Source organism: Trichoderma atroviride, chromosome 3, assembly GCF_020647795.1.
Source record: "Trichoderma atroviride chromosome 3, complete sequence".
Classification (NCBI taxonomy): Eukaryota; Fungi; Ascomycota; class Sordariomycetes; order Hypocreales; family Hypocreaceae; genus Trichoderma; species Trichoderma atroviride.
The window spans coordinates 4,787,627-4,806,641 of NC_089402.1; the positions used below are offsets into that span (position 1 = coordinate 4,787,627).

Below are 19,015 nucleotides of genomic sequence, written 5' to 3' on the forward strand. Positions count from 1 at the left end.
CTACATGTACACGAGATGCATCTGAGTCCATGGCCTGCTAGCAGAATCTTGGATGGCCTCTTCTCATGCAAGGACAGCACACCATGCACCGTCGCAGTCTCTTGGGATCTTTGTGATCCGAACAGTAATCGCCTTGCCGTGATTTGACGCCGCAAGAGACTTCCCCAGATTACGTGGCAGAAGCACAAGGGCAAATCCGGCCACTCAGAGATGCGGCCGCCGAAGAGTGGTATGATAATTCTGTAACCTCGCCTGCTCCGGGCGCGAAACCTTAGGTAAACCTGCTCATAATAGGAAACTGCAGGAAGCGTAGGCTATGATGAGCTCCAGCATATTCCGCTTTTGGGATGAACCTGGGCGTCAATCATGCGGCGGCTCTTGTCTCCACGCCGCCCGAATTTCTGGATCTTGTCAATACATGTGCCGTTGCTACTGTACTCGCAAAGCCAAAAAAAAGAAAAGTCATAAACGCCAGACGACCACCCCTCTCCGGCATCCTCCGGGGTGGCACCACCGACCGGGGCGTTGTTGGTAGCCGCTTATTCCCACAAGCTCCCTGGTTCAAAGAGCCGAGCCCGAAAACCGTTAGGTCAGAGGTAAGGCTGGCCAATCGCCAGGCGGCGGCTTCGTAACAGTGGCAGCAGCATGTCCTGACAGTGGTGTGATATTCACCCAGCTAGATGTGCGGCATCTGCCCATAATCTGGCCGCAAGGGGAGTCTCACGAGAGCGGAAGCAGCGCCAAAATTGACATCATGAGGGCCGGATGGGGGAAAGAAAGGAAAAATCAAATTTCGGATGGTGGCTGCGCCGCATGGCGTGCGGCGACTTGCGATGGATTGCTGGGATACATAATGTTCGGGTTGGAAGCCTCGAAGTTTGCTTTTTTTGGTTCATCATCACATCTACAAAGCAACAACACAATCCACAGAGGATCACCTCTCTACTCAACTTTTTCTTATATTCTACGAATATCTCTCCTCAATCATATACACCGAGTTTAATATCTCCAAGACTCGAAATCGAATTTGATTGCATCTCCAATCTCTTCAACTTACACACAACAAAAACACATCTTTCAAACACTTCTCAAGATGTCCGCCTCCGTCCTCACTCGTGCTGCAGCCAAGACCGTTGCTCGCAGACCTGTCTCATTCGTCACGCAAATCCGAAGCATGGGCCGCGCTTTTGAGCACGCCCCTTACGAGCGGATTCCAGTCACCGCGAAGCCTGCAGCTCCTGATTATGTCAAGGAGGTTACCTTTGTCTTGGGCAAGATTGTCACGTAAGCTACTCTTGATAAACTCGACATGGAATTTTAAAAACGTTTATTTACTAACATCTTTCTTTCGACAGCTATGTTCCTGCCTTTGGCCTGTTGCTTGGCTGGCCTGCTCTCGCCAAGTGGGCTGTTGACGGACACGTCTAAACGAGCTTGAAACATTGTTAGCGGGCGATGTCATGGAAGGGGACTGAAAAATTAGAATTGTCCAGCTTTCGACTGTATATATACCACGGGCGTTTCGGTGGACTTGGATATAACGCATATTTCGGCGCAACACGCATTTAAATAATGGGATTTTCTATGTTGATTCATTCCAATGTGTCATTTAAACAATTGTGATTCTGTCATGTATGAGATACTCATCTTAATATTTCTAGGATACCATCGATTCTCCTGCTCGCCTTTTCTCATTCTTTGACCCTTTCCTTTCATTTCAGACGCAGCATGTAATAGTAAGTAGTCACCGTCCTTGGGTCTAGGGATGTTTGCTAATACCTTTCCACAGGGTTTCCGAAGCGCATTGTGCGGACGTGGATAATGTTTTGGCAACCAGGTAAACTCCATTATGCATTCGACTGAGCTGGAGCGGCAGGTAGCTAATGTGGATAATATTGTTGGTGGGCGGCCTCGAACCAGTTCTTACACATTGAGATATTTATTGCTAATTGAGCTCAAAACTGAGATAGATACCGCTGCCTTGAGGTATTATAATCCACTGCCCAAGTTTCGACACACTACGACTTTATCAACACAAAAAATCGACAAAAAGCGATAACGATCCCCACGCCAACTCGAAAAGTACATCAGTCTACGACCAAGGACGCATATGAAAGCTTCTCTATGAGAATTTAGTAACAATGATGGCAGTCGATCCTGAACTGTCTTGGCAGACCACTATGCTTATAATTTCAATGTATGGTATTTATAACCATACAGAGCAGGTTGCTGGTAACTCAGTCGTCTAGCATCAACGGATGTTTTGTCAGGAGAAGACTATGATAATCTGCGGCCATGTGGAAACTAGGTCAAATAATGGACTCAGAATATGCTCGCTTCTTCTCTGAAAGCGATGATATGATTGGAATAGGTAGCGCCTTTGCTCTTGGGACAGTGGCAGCAACTGGTACCTCGAGACATGGTGCGTCACTTGAAGATTTGATCGAATTGTTTTGATATTCTATGCAATGGCCGAAGTCGTTGCCGTCTTGGCCATGCACGACAAGCATACAGAATCCTCCAAACGATATGCCGAGTTACGTTTCGGCGCCCCGCATGTTGCCCTCCTAAAGTGGTATCTTGGGCTTTAAAATCTGACATTTGCGGGAAACCTGCAAAGGTGTGTCTTTCCAGCCAAAAGGCTAAATACGAATGCAGAATCGTACGATACGATTGAAGATTGCGATTGGAGCTTTATATGCCAGAATTGGCTACATAATGACAACACAACTTGCAAAGTGCGGAGTATGGACGATATGCGTATCCATAATGCAGGCGGCAAAATGACAACGCCATGGAATTAAAGGAATCAACCTATGAAATGACTATGGATTCGACGGTCTCGTCTCTGACCAATCGAGGTACAGCTTCCGCTCCGAGAACCGCCAGATATCATCGGCCTCTTTTTTCAAGATATCCTGGTACCGCAAACTGGCCACGTACATTTGCCGGTGACCGTCCTTTTCAGACAAATGATATGCAATGCAATATGTTTCTCCAGAAGCAGTCTTGCCGTCCGGTCCGATGTCGATGGTGCTTTGTCCATTAAAATGCGTTGTGTGGGTGTAGCCGCGCAGAAACTCAAAGACTGGTCGCAAATCCTCTCGTTTTTCGACAACTTGCGAGGGCGACGATCCTTCTCCTTGCATGTATACTAAGAAGTTGGTTTTATCGGTGAAGAGGGACATTTGCTCGTCTGGTAAGCGGCGATCGGCACAGTGAGCATATTGATCGATGACTTGACGGATGGCGATTCGATCTCGCGCTTCCTCGGGGCTCAAGGAGAGATTTGCTGCCATGGTGAAAGTTGAATAATGGGGAAAAAATACGAACAAGAGTGATGTCTTGCCTCCATATTATGTCTCAAATGATTGCAACTGCTGTCAGGTTTTTAAATGTTGCCAGCCATAGTGATCATCTGCATTGTGGTTTGCAAATCTTCAAAGAGAGCCTTCTGTTTTGCATATCGATAACATAAGCATCTTAGCATATCCAAACGATGGCCTTCCGCAGGTGTTTTGCATCTATCCAAATTATAAGAGCGGCGATTATCTCATCAGTTACTGCATCAATGTCACCCTGGCACTAAATAGGAGATTTTGATGTGGTCATCAAGCAATGCTGCTTGGGTAAGTCACTGCCATTAGCCTGTATTAGTTCTTCATAAATAATCATCTCGATACTCCAGATGGTGTGTCATTTGAATATTTATGATTGCCTAGCGGAGGTGTTGACAATCTGACTTACATGTAATCTTGTTAATTGACTGCAAGACGTTATGACGGTTAAGCAGGGCTGCGCGCTTTGCATGGGTCCTTGATGTAAGTAGAACTATTGTCACAATTTAAGACTCCAAGTACACTACCTTAAGTAGGTATTCATGTTGAACGTAAGCCATATGATGAATATCAAAATTACTCAAATTAATAATTTACGAGAGCAATAGCTGAAAGAGACCTGAAGAGGCGATTCCTCTAAGCTTGTCGTTAGCACCAGACCGCTTGTTGCAGTGCTGCCTAGAGCTGGTCGTGACCTGACAGCCGCTAAAATACAGGCGCTATGGAGGTGCTTAGGCAGTCGAGACCATGACATCGCAACCTTGAAGCGTCACGTGGGTCCGCTATTCGCCATCTCGCGTTATCGCTACGCGCTTCTTCTCCGGCTTCTTATGGCATTTTTGCCGTTTCGGCTTCAAAAATGGCGAGGAATGTCGTGGAAATATCAGACGATGAAGAAACAGAATCTCCTTCCGAGGATGGGTTCGAGGGATCGGCCAAACCCCCTCCTCCAAAGAGGAAAATCGAGCCCGACTTGACGGAAAAGGTTCAGTGGACGGACGAGTCAGACAGTCTGCCCTCCAAGCCAAAGAAACGGAAGACAAAACGTAAATCCGTCAGGAAAAAGAAGGATGAAAAGGACAGCCGAAGAAATGGCCGTGCAGAGGATGATTCGGAGGATTTGGACCTCCCCGACTACTTGATTGAGCGGAGAAGAGATTTTGACGCCAAGAGGAAGCTATATCATGAATCTGCACTGATGCTGCCGCCTGATTACACCGATATCGAGTTTGATGAGTCGAAGAGGCTTAGTGAGCTGAGAGAGAGGCCAGACTTTGACCCAAGAAGTGGTATCAGACCGTCTCGGCCGTACAGAGATATCGAGCTTCCTCAGTCCGGCGGTCTGATTCCAGCATCAATTGCGCAATACCTACGTGACTATCAAGTTGATGGCGTTCGATTTTTGCACAAGAAATTTGTATACCAAGAGGGAGGCATATTGGGAGACGACATGGGCCTCGGCAAGACAGTTCAAGTTGCCGCTTTTCTAACAACCGCATTCGGAAAAACAGGTGATGAGCGAGATGGGAAACGTCTGAGGCAAATGCGGTTATTTGGCGACCGATGGTATCCCAAGATACTCATAATTTGCCCCGGATCTCTTATTATGAATTGGAGAAACGAGCTGAATCGATGGGGGTGGTGGCATGTTGACGTTTTCCATGGCGCAAACAAAGACGACGTACTTGGCGCAGCTCGGGCAGGCATGCTGGAAATCATGATTACAACATACGAGACATATAAAAACTCTCGCAGCTCCATCAACATGGTACAATGGGACGCCATCATTGCGGACGAATGTCATCGACTCAAAGATCGTTATTCGGAGACTACTAAAGCCTTGCAAGAAGTCAATGCGCTTTGTCGGATTGGCTTAACGGGAACCGCTATTCAAAACAGATACGAAGAGCTTTGGACATTGCTGGATTGGACCAACCCGGGCCATTTTGGTGCCAAGGCGGAGTGGTCAAATGCCATCACAAAACCCTTGACTGTCGGCCAGTCCCATGAGGCAACAGTTGCGCAACTAAGCCTTGCAAGGCAGACGGCGAAGAAACTGGTTCAAAACCTCCTCCCTCGATACTTTTTGCGCCGCATGAAGTCTCTCATTGCAGATCAGCTGCCGAAGAAGACTGATCGAGTGGTCTTCTGTCCCCTTACCGACTTGCAGCTGGAAGCATACGAAAACTTCCTTGGCAGTGCAGAAGTAGCTACTATACGGACTGCCTCAGAAGACTGCGACTGCGAGCATCGAGGCAAGAAGGGCTGGTGCTGTTACCAATATCTCCCAAACGGCAGACGCTGGCAAAGCGCTGTCTTCCCTAGTATTATCGTTCTACAAAAGCTAGCCAACCATCTCACTCTCCTGGTACCATTGACGACTGATTTGGAAGAGAAGCACAAGTCAGAACTGAGGACACTACAGACTTGCATGCCTGACACATGGAGTGTGCTATATGAGAAGCGAGATCGGATTAGTAACCTGGTCAATCCAGAGTTTTGCGGCAAGTGGAAAATTCTCAAGAAACTGCTCAAATTTTGGCATGGAGGCGGAAACAAGGTTCTGGTATTTTCCCATAGCGTGCGACTACTTCGAATATTGCAGCATCTCTTCACCAGCACGAGCTACACTGTGAGCTACCTAGATGGCTCTTTGAGCTACGAGGCGCGCCAAGATGTGGTTGACACTTTCAATTCGGATCCCACTCAGTTTGTGTTTCTCATCTCAACCAAGGCCGGTGGGGTCGGACTGAATATCACCTCAGCTAACAAGGTCGTCATCATTGATCCTCATTGGAATCCTGCATATGACCTACAGGCCCAGGATCGAGCTTATCGGATAGGCCAGACACGAGATGTTGAAGTTTTCAGACTCATCTCTGTTGGGACGATTGAAGAAATTGTCTATGCTCGCCAAATCTATAAGCAGCAGCAAGCAAATATTGGATATACTGCCTCGTCTGAGCGACGATATTTTCGCGGTGTTCAGCAAGACACTGAACGAAAGGGCGAAATATTTGGGCTCAAAAATATCTTCACCCACCATAGCGACATGGGCTTGCTCCGCGACATTGTCAACAAGACAAATATTGCTGAAGCTAAAGCTGGGGTACATTTGGTTGATGTCAATATAGAAGAGGCTGCGAAGGATGGGGAAGACTTGGGTGTCGTCAAACGCGAAGAAGACGGCGATTCCGAAGATGGAGGCCTAAGTCAGCTGGCAGAAATGTTGACCTCTAGTGACAAGCAGAAAGCAACCGACTCTAAGAAAGTCAACCGTCCCAAAAGCGACGCTGTGCAAGCCATCCTTGCGGCAGCTGGTGTAGAATACACGCACGACAATTCCGAGGTGATTGGATCTTCCAAGGTAGAGGAGCAGCTTTCACGGCAGGCAGCTGAGAGATTATTTGACGAGGGAGATGTTGCTGGTCAAGCTACTTTATTTGTTGATAGCGATGTGGATGATGGCGATGGGTTACACAGCAAGTTCAAACCGCCTGAAGACGTTTGCTTGCGGCAGTTCTGTGAGATGGCTAGGGAGTTTGGCTTCGCCAATGCTACGGATTTTGCTCTTATTGTGGAAAGCTGGACGACAGAAACGAGAAGGAATTGCTTGAATTCATTCTACAAAAGACGCGAGGCTAAGCTGGAAAAAGAGGGTATCGTCAACCGCGACATATCGCCGGCCGACATGCGGGCAAAAGCCCTGAAGCTTGAGCACAAGCTAAAATCGGATGCGACGAAGGATGATGAGGCAAGAAGCGGGGTAAAGCTCGAAAACTTGGAGCCATGGCCTCAAGTCAAGCCCGAAATTGTGAAAAAGGAGGAAGAAATGACTGGGAACATGCCGAGTGGCATAAAATACGAAATCAAAACGGAAACGAAGGCTGAAGATATCAAGGAGGATATCAAAGAAGAGAAGGCAGACATACAGAAGCATGAGTTTGCTGATGAGGGGAAGCCGATACCGGGAGACGAAAAATCCAACAGGACTTCGATATTTCTTTTGGACGATGACGATGACGACGAGCTTTGAGAAAGACTTGCTGCTCAAATGAGAACATTATGATTGGGGGTATTCGCTGCGCTCGAAAAGCGGTTCTTGAATCATGAAAAGGCTTATTTCGTCAGAATGCCAATCTTGTGCGGCAAAACCTGATAGGGGGGCTGAGCCACGGGCTGCACGAAATCAATCTCTTTGAAGATGCCGGCTGCCCTGAGGCTCTTTTCGGTATCGCGACAGAGTTCACATCCTCCTAAAAAGTGTGGCCAGACGAGGTTGACAAAGCCTGGCAAGTCGAAAGCCGTTAGTTCTTGGAATGATAATAATCGGGATAGAAGCAGAACGTGGGCGCTGACTTACGCTGATATAGGCTGAGCAATGGGCCGCCGCGCCATACCTTGACGTGCTCATAGGCGTACCAGCGGCCTCCTGGCTTGAGCAGGTTGTACAGAAGCTTGATGTTCTTCTCAGGCTCGGGGATACTGCAGAGACAAAGGATGCTGACGATGCAGTCAACGCTGCCTGGCTCGATCTTGCCATTCCAGGCGGAGGGGTCGTCGACAGATTCGATACCGACAGGGACGACGTGATATATATCGTCCATACCGAGGTCCTTTACACGTTGTCCGAGCGCTTTGGCGGAAATGGGGTTGGGCTCGACGCCGTACATCTTGGTGATGTGGCCACCTGTGGTTTTTCTGTGTCGAAGGCTTTCGTTGTCGTGGGCGCTATCGGCACCTTCGCGAAAACGGGCAAAAACGTCGGCATACATGCCACTTCCGGCACCGACCTCGAGGACCGTACCATATACTGGGGTGCTCACGACTTCATCATGAACGACACCATCTTTGATACGACCTTCAAGGAGAGGAATGACGCGCTGCTCTGCATTAAGCTTGACATTCGGCCCGATGGTGGCCCAGAATGTGCCAAAGAGAGCTTCTTCGAATCTTGCAAACGAGAGCAGAGCTCCATAATCCTTTTCATGGATGAGACCCCGTATGGTGGCGGGTATATGACGGAAAGAGATGCTCATGAAGCGCCATGGATCAACGACATGTATGAAGGCATCCCAGATGGTAGCCAAGGTGTCCATGGTGAAAGAAGAGAGGACGGCTGCCCTCTGGTACTCAGGGGACTTATACAAATGTGAATGGGACGATGGCAACTTCTATGGCGACCACCTGTCTTTGTCACAGGGATCCAAGGGGAAAAAAACCGAGAGCCCAGCAAAGCGAAAAGAAGAAACAGAAGAACAAGATCTTCTAGGCTCACCAGGGGGAAAATAGGAAGAAGAGTGTGGGAGCCTGTTTGGATGTGGGCTTTTATACCCGGCACGCACAGTGTGTCTACCTGGTATAAGATGCTCCAAACACATGTGAGCCTAGCCCTTTATCTGAGCAGCCTGCGCCTTTTGTGAAATGAAGCTACGGGGTGGGGCCGATGCTAGTGGAGTTACCGGCCTCAAGTCCTCCACTGGTGAAGATGAGATGCTTGGAGTCGTTGCGATTGTGGTGGATGAGATTTGCGATATTTGAAGGTGGATTGTTTTATCGACTTATAGGGGTGTTTTGCGCTCGGAAATACGCCAAGGCGTTTAACGTAGGGAGCTCTGGGAATGTGAATTATGTTGGCGAGAATCGGAACGATTATGAGAGCTCAGTTGAAAGATGGCGCGGCTTATCTCTGCGGCAGTATACCCCAGGAAAGGAAATTGAAAGATTTTTTATGACGCTTTTATACTTGTGTAGATGTTGGAAAGAGAATTGCGACGGTGAACTTGGGAGAGGAGCTTTGATTCGTTTTCTGATTAGTGAGCGCAGAGTGGCCATGTTTGCGGCACTTGTCGTTGTGGACTTCCTTGAAAACCTAATGGCATGAATGCTGATGATTGATTGGCTAGTGAAGTTGTATAATAGCAAGAGAGGACTAGGATAGAGATTCGGGGTTGAAATATTTACTTTGGCGGAATTTATCTAGCAATGTGTACACGGCAGTTGTTTTTCTCAGAGGAGGGCGACATGTACCTGTATAAAATGCTTTGTACAAGTAGTCTGAGATTGTAATCTATATCTCTTGTAATATCTGGCTGTAATGCAAACTAACAACAGCCTCATTAACCAACCAAGCCCGTAAACGCCAAATTTAGCTTTCCGACAATATGCTCTCCTCCCATGCGCTGTGTCTAATGGAGAAATCCTCTCTCTCCTTGCACAAAACCCGATATTCCCCAAACAACCAAAAGACATGTAAAATTGAGAAAAAGATGGAAGAATAAAGGAACAATCACAACAGCTCAAAGTCATCCAGCTCATCCCTATACTTCATAATGTTCCGCTTAATCTTGCTTCCCACGGCCCACGTCACAAAGTCCTCCGTGTTCCTCGTCACCAGGTACGCCGGATCGGTGACCTCGTCAACGCCGACGCGCACGTGGCCCTGCTCGATGAGCTTCGTGGCGGCCTGGACCGTCTCGGCCATGCGCAGCCGCGTCATGACGACGGGCAGGCGGCGGCGGGCAAAGGCGCTGACGGTGACGTTGTTCTCGACGGCGGACAGCTTGGAGGCGGAGGAGAGGATGCCCATGTCGTAGAGCTTGTTGAGCAGCAGCTCTTCGTGTTTGCGGCGGGTGGCGTTTTCGGGGGGCAGGAGGGAGAGGCGGTGGGCGAGTTGGCGGATGGACTGGAGGATTGTACGTTAGCATGTTGGAAGAGGTGATGGGGGACAAGAGACTTACGCCGCAGAGGCGGTTGTACTTGTGGTAGTCTTCGGGGTTCTGGATCATGTAGCGCCGGCGGACGAGCTTGTCGCGGTGGTTGCTGTCTTGCTTGTATGTGAAGAAGTCTGTCTTGCGCAGGAGCTTCTGCTCGTGATGCTTGAGTTTGCGCACCATTTTGTCGGGAGCCTTGTCGTCAGGCAGTTGCTGTTACAATTGTTTCTGGGAATAGGGTTTCAAATTGAACAACAATCGTAGACCAACAAAAGAGGAATTGGTTGGTATGAAGAGCGCTGATTGCAAGTTATCGTTGATAGATTTGGAGGAGAGTCTCGAAAATGAAAATCGCAGACAATTTTTAAGTGGGGCCTTGCGGTACTTCGCGGAAAGCGTTCCGCCCGCCACCTTTAGCATTTAGCTCAACACCAGGATTTCGCCCATCGCCAGCTCTCCAAGCAACTCGGAACGTTTTGCCAGCTCAATTCGCCCGCCATGCCTTCTCTCGTGCCTTCGCCCAGCGCCATGCGCGGCCTCTCAATCCGCGCCTTTTCAACCACCGCAGCGGCCCGCGCACCGCCCCGCGGCGATTCTCACCAGCGCCACTCCTCCACCAGCAGCCTCCTCTCCATCAACAACCCGACTTCTTCTTCCTCACGATCGTCTGCCCCCCCCACGCTCCGGCCAGTCGGCGCACAAGCCCAGCGAAGCTGCGTCGGACTTGATGACGAGATATAAGCGCGTGGGCCAGACGTCGCTGAGGAACAAGCAGACCCAGCTGGATATGATGCGCAACCAGAAGAACTCGAATGATTACCTGAAGCAGATGCCGCGAAGGTGGGACGCCGGTGATGTGTACTCGCCGCATGATATGAGTCCCGTGGAGATGCAGAAGTGGAGGAAGAGGTCTCCTAGAGGGGGGGATGTTGTTGATGCGCTGGGGATTCGACCTCTGGATATGTACAAGGTATGGCTTCATTAGGCATCTATTGTCTAGAATCGAGAAATCAGGGGAGGCAGCGAGAGCTAATGCAGCGTATAGAACTTTTCTTTGATCCAGGAATTCACTTCAACCTCTGGCCAAATCACTCACTCATCCGGCACAAGTCTTCGGCCCGTCAACCAGCGCAAGATTGCCAAGATGATCCGACGAGTTCAGGGCATGGGTCTGTACCCGACTATTCACGCTCACCCGGAAATGGTCAGGGACAACTTCTTCCCTGAGAGGAGATGAGAGACTTGAACGGACAAAAAATGGCGCAGTGTGATTGTATTTTTTTTTTTCTGTTTAGAGCTGCCTTCTATGCATATGGCGCTCACGCAAGACATTGTTTTATATACTTGTAGCTAGATATTTCCCCCTGAACTATGTGTACAATAGATGCCGCCCTCAATTATACAATGTCATGATGATATTTTTTCCTTCAATGTTGTACACTCAGCTTTTGGCCTTCTAAGCCTTCATGATCCGTTCTATTTTGAATTGGCACAGCGAATACTCGTCCATCCGCCGGCCCACCTTCATCAGCTCTGCCCAAGCATCGCTGTATCGTCCCTTGGCCCACTCTTGGAATCCTTTCTGAAGCTGCTGTCCGGGCAGAGCATTGTATGTGATACCGAGTCTATATAAATCGAGTTAGCAATGCAATGGTTTGACTTCAACCAAGGATGTATAGAAGGAGAGGAGTTTGTACTCACGTCATGGCATCTGGCTCTGAGCCGACAACGGACGCCATCCCCATAATTAGGCTTCGAACCTCCTTTTCGTTTCCATTTCCCGCTAAAGCGCCGATATATGCGTTGTAGACGCTGGGAGGTACGTCCAAATCCATTCTTTCAATCTTTTGCCAAACCTCTCGGGCTTGCTTATGCCCGCCGCTTTTCCTCTCCAGCGTCCAGAACATTGCCTGCAAAGTAGCATATGACGGACCCTCTCTGGACTGTGTGATTTGGGTCCAGTAGTCCAGCGCTATTAGTGGCTGGCCGCAGCCTGTGTATGCCAGCATCAAGGCGGTATATAGCTTCGTCGATGGCTGTAGCGAGACATCCATCTTGAGCATATTGTGAACCATTTCCAGGCCTTCTTCGTCGGGATATCGGGCAAAGCCTTCTAGACATGTGATGTAGGTGTCTACTGTAGGATGGTACGATTTGTTTCGGTGTGCCCGCATATGCCCAAAGACTTGTGAAGCCATATCTGGGCGTTTTCGCTCAAAAAATGCATTCATTAATGATACCCGCCGCTCGAAACTGGTATCCTGGAAGAACTGTTGAAGAAGTTGATACGCAGCCCAGGCTCGATTTGTGCTCGTGCTGCGGTCGAGGCAAAAGGAGACAAAGGCGTTTTGAACAGTCTCTCGCTCGGTTTCGCTGTATAAGAAGGAATAGATGGAGAGCATGTCCATGACGTCAAAGTGCTGGTCGTTTTCTAGGAATCTCAAGCAGAGTACGCCGACAGTGTCTGGCTCAAGCCGCATCTGATCTTCTTCGACGGACTCGAGAACTGATGAAATATACTTGAAATCGGGCTGTTTCTGCGCTGCCAATGCCACCAGATACTCATTAACTGCCAAGCGGAATTCTCCAAATAGGCGAGGCTTGGCTTCATTAGCCCAAGGCTGTACATGTCTTGCTTGGTTATATGCCTCTCGCGCCCCCATCAAGTTGTCGGTTTTGAGCCGCAGGTTTAGCAAGATGAGATGTGTTTCTCCATTGGGAGCAAGGCCTCTTTTGGCGGCAAGTGCAAGAATATCTTCACCTAGAGCGGCATCTCGCTGTTCAGCAGCAACTCTGAGCAGCCCGTTGATTATGTGAATGTCCGGAGCTATCTCTCCACTGCTGTCGACCATGTGCGACATCATGGTGTCCACTTCAGCAAGGCTTCCCCTGGTAATGAGTATTGCTTGAAGCAATGCGTTCCAATATTTTTTCCATGGCTGCGATTCGCCGAGTTCAAGGAACAGTGAAGTCGCCCACTCCTGAAGGTCGTTGCGCATGGCAAAGGGCGCTAGGATACGGTATACTTGCGCCTGTATGTTGCCACTCATGAGCGGTTTGTTGAGCCAGTATTTCGTTTCGGTGACGCGATCTCGTTCGGCAAAAAACCTGACCACGATGTACTGAATTCTGGCACTGTATGGGACATTGTGGGTTTCAGCATATTCAACCAGCTTCACCAGCTCGGCTTCGTGTCCTTCTCTTGCCAGCCCATTTGCAACGACTTCCAAGAGTCGCTCTCCCTGGTTTATGGAGTTGAAGTAATCTGGCTGTTCCCATTTGTCATACATCATCTGTACGGCTTCAAGTGATCCGCCATATAAACTCAGAGCGTTGACAAGATAGGCCCACTGGGACACCACGGGATTGGGTTTCCTGCTGGGAAAGTTTCCCGCAGCCCACACGGAATGTAGAGCCTTTGCTAAATCAAGATGATGCTGCGTTCGTTCGATTGGATCAATCTCAAGGAGGACTTGCCTCGCCATCGCTAGGTGGACGGCGCCAAGCTTTCTATCCTTTTCATTTTCCTCGGTGTTTACCGGATCAGCAAGATATTCTAGTAATCGGCGGCACTGCAGAGCTTGTGTGCTGTTGAAAGGCATTTTGGTGTTGATTTTCGACTGCATCAACTTCTTCCACGCTTCCAGCAATTCAAGCCGAGGTTGAGGTCTGACATTGTCGAGCATGCGACTCCTCCACACCATGATTTGCAGCCATCCCGGCTCATACTCGGGCTGTCTAATCTCCCGCGGGGCCTTCTTCTGGAGCAAGCCGCCGAGAAACGTTCGTTCGAAGTTGACATGTGTCGCCGGTCTCTGTGCGATTGGCCTTCGTCGAGCCGGAGCCGCATACAAAGCGCAGGATGGCGCCGTCCTCGCTTGGCAGACAAGTAATCGCCTGCCATGACGGGCCAGGTTTGCCCTCATGGTTTGACTATGTCTATGTTACAATGCGCCTTGGGGGGCTGTCAGCAGTCAATTGATGCATATTGGCCATTGGGGTGCTCACTGGATCATATTTGAGACAGGTGAGTTGCACAGATTGCGCAAAGGCAGCTGATTCGATTCCACCACGCCTCTTGAAGCTATAAACTTCATCTACTATTCACACATTTGCGAATCGCGGTTGGATGGGGCTTTTTGCCGCAGTTTCTCCGGTGGCGTCTGCATCGCCAAGTCCTATCGATAAGGCGCGCCTCTCCCCGCCCCCACGGCTCTCTGCGATAGATTTGGATTCCGGATTCCGTGTACATTTGGACATCAAAAACAATTTGGATAACAGGTCAATCTGCGATGATGAATTATCGGTGTCAAAGACGTAAATGATCAATTTTACTTCATGGAATGATTGTGGAATTTATAGATTCTACTATAAAAGACCCCGTCCTTTTGAACTGTTATATCTGGACGACACAGACATCGAGTGTTGGATCTCCGCTATCAGTTTGTAGCAAGTTTCAATTCAGCATCTCGCCTAAGAAGATCCATCTCATTAGACTTGCAGGAGTGCAATGGGCATTTTCTCACACGCAACTTGGGTCGTTATACCCGACATAACTGCCGCTTAGAGGAGGGGAAGTATAACTGGGCCTGGCAATAACAGCGCAATGGGGAATCTTACCGGCTGCAGTTTAGTAAGATGGGCGGACGCTGCCGCCGGCTCGCTGGCTGTCAGCACATTATCTGCGATTGCAGAACTTTTGGTTGATGGTTCTGGCAGTGCTACCGGAGATAGCATGAATCGGTTGCTAAGGCCATTCGGCGTTTATCAGAGCCTTCATTATAGCATCGGCGAAGGTGCAATATTTCGTAATCAAGTGCACGCAATAGACGCAGAGCAATTCGGATGATGTGCCGTGGGGGAAGCCGCCCCGCGAATTTGCCTGAACATGGGGATCCACTCGTCTCTCTTATATACTGAAGATGCCTCATACATTATCGTCCGTCCGTAATTCCATACTCCTGACCTGCTCATAAATTTTGACAAGGCAAAATGGCTGCTCCCAAGTCTCGACTTATCCTCGGTCTTATGACCTTTTACAAGACTCCGACCACCAACGGCAGAGTCACCGACTTGGACACCTTCAACAAGGCACTGGACCTTTTGCAGTCTCGCGGATACAATGAGATTGACACGGCGCGAATGTATGGCGAGGGGACCCAGGAAGGCTTCACGGGCCAGACAAGTTGGAAGAAGAATGGCTTTACTTTGGCGACCAAGGTCATCTATCCTAGAGAATACGGCGACAACACAGCAGACAAAGTTGTCGCATCCGTTGAGAAGAGCTTGAAGGAGCTGGGAACCGACAAGGTTGATGTAAGTCAAACATGGCGCAAAACATCGTGTTCAGGCAATCTTCATCTGGCTGTCAGGACTCTAGAAGGCTACTTTGAAAGTGTTGCAATGCGGATGCTTTAGCTAATTGTGATGACTAGGTTCTGTATCTTCACAAACCAGACCGCGCAACACCCTTTGCCGAGACTCTTGAGGCAGTGGACAAGCTTCACAAGGCTGGCAAATTCAACAAGCTGGGACTCAGTAACTTTGCGGCCTTTGAAGTAGCCGAGGTCGTGCTGACATGCAAATACAACGGCTGGGTCCGCCCATCTATTTTCCAGGCCATGTACAACGCCATTACTCGAAACATTGAGCCTGAGCTGGTCGTGGCCTGCCGTCGCTACGGCCTCGACATCGTGGTGTACAACCCTCTTGCCGCTGGCCTCTTTTCCGGAAAGATCAAGTCCAAGGACTTTGTGCCCGACACTGGACGTCATGCCGGCAACACGCCGATGGGAGCAATCTCCCGGGGCAGATACTTCCGAGACAGCACATTTGAGGCACTGCGCATCGTCGAAGAGGCTGCTGAAAAGACCGGGCTGACACTGATTGAGGTGGCCATGCGATGGCTCGTCCACCACTCGGCGCTCAAGGTCAAGGACGGAAACGACGGCATCATCATTGGCGTTTCGAGCCTGGAGCAGCTGGAGAACAACATAGACAATTTTGAAAAGGGCTCGCTGCCCGAGGAGGTGGTGCAGGCGCTGGACCAGGCCTGGCTGCTCTGCAAGGCCGAGTCTGTCAACTACTGGCACGGCGACTTGGAGTACAAGTACGATCCTCAGCAGGTGCTGTTTGGACCAGGCGCGAAATAAATGGCTTGTGCGGGTGATGGAATGGCGTGATGGCGGCCTTGTTTATAAAGGCCTTGGCTTGGGCCTGGTTGGATCTGCTGGGGCAGATGACCTGGCCATGCGTAACCAGAAGGATGTATGCTGTGAGCTTATAAAAGTTTTGAATAGGGCAAAAGGCCATATAGGGCTTGTACAAGACATGACCGAGATTCTCACTCACCCTACCAACGTGCATACATACTTCATCTGGGCGCTGAATTGCCATCTTTTTCCCCCTCCTCTTTTTCCATCATCGTTTGTAGAGAACAACTGTTGGTCCATCGCTATGAACACCTAAATGAACAGCGCAGTATCTTGTGCACGATAAAGTCACCCTGGGACAGCATGAGCTGCGTCCTCGTGATGGCTACATGTACGTGCAGCTCCAAGAACCGCATCATCAGCCTCTGACAGCCTCCAGTGCTACGTTAGCGCATCTCGTAGGCCGACCACCCGGAGATTCTGGGGCCTCAGGGACCCTTCTGGTGGCTGCAACCCACTGTAAGGCCCGTAAGGCGAAGCCTGCATGTCAGCAATGACGGCATCCATGCCCTTTGGCAGCCGCCATCTTTTTTCTTCTCATTCGACCTTCATCTCGGCCAACAAGCAGCGGTTCCCCTGTGTTTTAAAACCCGTAACATCTAGCCGTTGCCAAGCCCCCTCGGTCCGCGCCACAATTGCCAATTCTCCATCTAGTGAAGATCCGAATCTCCAGACCCCGACTTTTCTGGTTCCCGCAACGCTGGCCTTTTCTCCTTGTTAGAAAAAGGACAAACAAAAGAAGCGTTCCAAAGTAACGACTCCTAGCCGTCTCGCCCGAGATAGCCACATGCTCCCGCAACAGCCAACGTCTCCGCGACGCTCGCGCCAAATCAAGTACTGCTGGAGGCCGTCGTCCCAATACGAGCCGTCCGAACGCCGCTTTCGCTCCTGAACGGCAGGGACGACCAACGACTGAAGACAAGACAGCGACGATCTCGGACCCTTTTTTTTCTGTCGACGCAACGCAACGGCCATGGGCTCGGATAATCGTCGACCCGGCCTCTTTCGTGAGACGACAGCCGATGGCCGCTCCAGCGAGCCCCTGCTCTCCAGACCCGACTCTTCTGAAGAGGCAGACTTGGGCGACAAGGACGTCGAGCGAGGCCGATCGTCACGATCCTCAGGCGACGGACACGCTGCGGCAGCGCCCAACCCCATCTCCGGCTCGGGCACCATGTACGAACCACTCTCGCGACCGGCGAACCTGTCTCGGCGCTCGACGATGCGCAGCCGCAGCCCGGGCGAATTGGCGGCCAGCTCGGCGCGCAAAAAGTACACGTACGCGGCCTTCTTCCTCGTGCTCAGCCTGGTGGCCTTTTGCGTGCAGACGGAGCTGAGCGCGCACATCCAGGGCGACCTGGGCTGGGACAAGGCCTACTGCATGATGTTCTTCACGCACAGCTCGTGGGTGCTGATGTGGCCGGTCCAGCTGCTCATCCTGCGCCTGCAGAAGCGCGACATGCCGTGGGACGCCTTCTGGCGCCGCCACCTGCAGCTGGTCAAGTCGACGGCCCTCATGGTCGAGCTGCAGACGCTCGACGTCTTTGGCCTGCAGCGGCCCGCGGCAAAGTCGGTGCGGTACGTGGCCCGAACCACGGCCTTCATCACCACCGCCCTGACCGTGGCGGGCTTGAGCTGGTACGTCGCCGTCAGCCTCACCACGCCGTCCGACCTCACCGCCATTTACAACTGCTCGGCCTTCTTCGCCTATGCCTTCTCCGTGCCTCTGCTCAAGGAGCCGCTGCGCCTAGACAAGTCGGTGGCCGTCATCATCGCCATCATTGGCGTCCTGGTCGTGGCTTATGGTGACACTGGCGGCCAATCCGCCGAGGGCGAGGGCGTGAACGAGGGAGGAGAGGGCGTGGATGTAGAAGCAGGCAACCGCTTTTTGGGCAACATTGTCATTGGCGTTGGCTCCGTGCTGTACGGCCTCTACGAGGTTCTGTACAAGCGCTTTGCCTGTCCTCCCGACGGCGTCTCCCCTGGCCGGGGTATGATTTTCGCAAACACGTTTGGCTCCTGCATCGGGCTCTTCACCTTGAGCGTGCTCTGGATCCCGCTGCCCCTCCTGCACTGGACCGGCCTGGAGATTTTTGAGCTTCCAAACGCCTCCACGTGCTGGCTCATCCTTTGTGCCGTGCTCGCCAATGCTACTTTCAGCGCCTCGTTCCTCATTCTCATCTCTCTTACGTCTCCCGTGCTGTCATCCGTCGCTGCTCTCCTTACAATCTTCATCGTTGCTCTTGCGGACTGGTTCATCACCGGCCAGCCATTGAGCCCCGCGGCCATCATTGGCGGCTCCATGATTATTGTTGCCTTTGGCGCACTGAGCTGGAGCACGTACCGAGAGATGATGGAGCACGAGATTGCCAAGCGCAAGGTGGATTTGACGGACAGTGACGAAGATGGCGACTTGAGCAGCCATGAAGATTGAGACTATTTTCTCTCATTGTTTTCCTTTACTCCTTTTATTTTCCATTTTCGTCCCTTTCCCCGGGGAGACTAGCAATTCGTTTACGCGCAACCTTTCCTCTTCTAGACTTTGAGTTGCATTGGCTTTAGAGGCGTTTATATATATGCATTGTGGGTGGAGCATTCTTGATCTCACGGGTATGGATTATGGATTGGACATGATGGACCATGCTACGGGGCGGTCAAGATAGAAGGCGGATTATACAAGTACATGCCCGAGTGGCAGAACAATCATGGGGATATATTGGGCAATGTGCTGCCTTTGATGGCTCTAGATAGG

The 19,015-nt window shown here is 50.6% G+C and overlaps 10 protein-coding genes across 10 annotated transcripts; 6 read left to right on the forward strand and 4 right to left on the reverse strand.

Annotated features, from left to right (window-relative positions):
• The first annotated feature begins 847 nt into the window (after positions 1 to 847).
• TrAtP1_006870 (uncharacterized protein) lies at positions 848 to 1,645 on the forward strand. Its single transcript, XM_014082319.2, has 2 exons — positions 848 to 1,284; positions 1,356 to 1,645. The coding sequence occupies exons 1-2, from the start codon at positions 1,094 to 1,096 to the stop codon at positions 1,426 to 1,428; spliced, it is 264 nt and encodes an 87-aa protein (XP_013937794.1). The 5' UTR covers positions 848 to 1,093; the 3' UTR covers positions 1,429 to 1,645.
• Positions 1,646 to 9,313, forward strand: TrAtP1_006872 (uncharacterized protein). The gene is made up of 2 exons (XM_014082317.2): positions 1,646 to 1,736; positions 1,790 to 9,313. The coding sequence occupies exon 2, from the start codon at positions 4,198 to 4,200 to the stop codon at positions 7,372 to 7,374; it is 3,177 nt and encodes a 1,058-aa protein (XP_013937792.1). The 5' UTR covers positions 1,646 to 1,736; positions 1,790 to 4,197; the 3' UTR covers positions 7,375 to 9,313.
• Positions 2,826 to 3,299, reverse strand: TrAtP1_006871 (uncharacterized protein; the record flags this gene model as incomplete). Its single annotated transcript, XM_014082318.2, has 1 exon — positions 2,826 to 3,299. One exon carries the CDS (start codon positions 3,297 to 3,299, stop codon positions 2,826 to 2,828), a length of 474 nt encoding a protein of 157 aa, XP_013937793.1.
• TrAtP1_006873 (uncharacterized protein) lies at positions 7,458 to 8,437 on the reverse strand (the record flags this gene model as incomplete). Its single annotated transcript, XM_066113304.1, has 2 exons — positions 7,458 to 7,627; positions 7,702 to 8,437. 2 exons carry the CDS (start codon positions 8,435 to 8,437, stop codon positions 7,458 to 7,460), a joined length of 906 nt encoding a protein of 301 aa, XP_065969390.1.
• A 12-nt stretch (positions 9,314 to 9,325) lies between the features above and the next one.
• On the reverse strand, positions 9,326 to 10,367 carry TrAtP1_006874 (uncharacterized protein). The gene is made up of 2 exons (XM_014082315.2): positions 10,079 to 10,367; positions 9,326 to 10,023 (listed from the first exon to the last, which is right to left on the reverse strand). The coding sequence occupies exons 1-2, from the start codon at positions 10,232 to 10,234 to the stop codon at positions 9,628 to 9,630; spliced, it is 552 nt and encodes a 183-aa protein (XP_013937790.1). The 5' UTR covers positions 10,235 to 10,367; the 3' UTR covers positions 9,326 to 9,627.
• Positions 10,368 to 10,549: 182 nt separating this feature from the next.
• TrAtP1_006875 (uncharacterized protein) lies at positions 10,550 to 10,792 on the forward strand (the record flags this gene model as incomplete). The annotated part of the gene is made up of 1 exon (XM_066113305.1): positions 10,550 to 10,792. The coding sequence occupies one exon, from the start codon at positions 10,550 to 10,552 to the stop codon at positions 10,790 to 10,792; it is 243 nt and encodes an 80-aa protein (XP_065969391.1).
• Positions 10,793 to 10,838: 46 nt separating this feature from the next.
• TrAtP1_006876 (uncharacterized protein) lies at positions 10,839 to 11,288 on the forward strand (the record flags this gene model as incomplete). The annotated part of the gene is made up of 2 exons (XM_014082314.2): positions 10,839 to 11,021; positions 11,097 to 11,288. The coding sequence occupies 2 exons, from the start codon at positions 10,839 to 10,841 to the stop codon at positions 11,286 to 11,288; spliced, it is 375 nt and encodes a 124-aa protein (XP_013937789.2).
• A 219-nt stretch (positions 11,289 to 11,507) lies between these two features.
• Positions 11,508 to 13,977, reverse strand: TrAtP1_006877 (uncharacterized protein; the record flags this gene model as incomplete). Its single annotated transcript, XM_014082313.2, has 2 exons — positions 11,508 to 11,676; positions 11,753 to 13,977. 2 exons carry the CDS (start codon positions 13,975 to 13,977, stop codon positions 11,508 to 11,510), a joined length of 2,394 nt encoding a protein of 797 aa, XP_013937788.2.
• Positions 13,978 to 15,043: 1,066 nt separating this feature from the next.
• Positions 15,044 to 16,203, forward strand: TrAtP1_006878 (uncharacterized protein; the record flags this gene model as incomplete). The annotated part of the gene is made up of 2 exons (XM_014082312.2): positions 15,044 to 15,367; positions 15,487 to 16,203. 2 exons carry the CDS (start codon positions 15,044 to 15,046, stop codon positions 16,201 to 16,203), a joined length of 1,041 nt encoding a protein of 346 aa, XP_013937787.2.
• A 1,033-nt stretch (positions 16,204 to 17,236) lies between these two features.
• TrAtP1_006879 (uncharacterized protein) lies at positions 17,237 to 18,697 on the forward strand (the record flags this gene model as incomplete). The annotated part of the gene is made up of 1 exon (XM_014082311.2): positions 17,237 to 18,697. One exon carries the CDS (start codon positions 17,237 to 17,239, stop codon positions 18,695 to 18,697), a length of 1,461 nt encoding a protein of 486 aa, XP_013937786.2.
• Between the last annotated feature and the right edge of the window lie 318 nt (positions 18,698 to 19,015).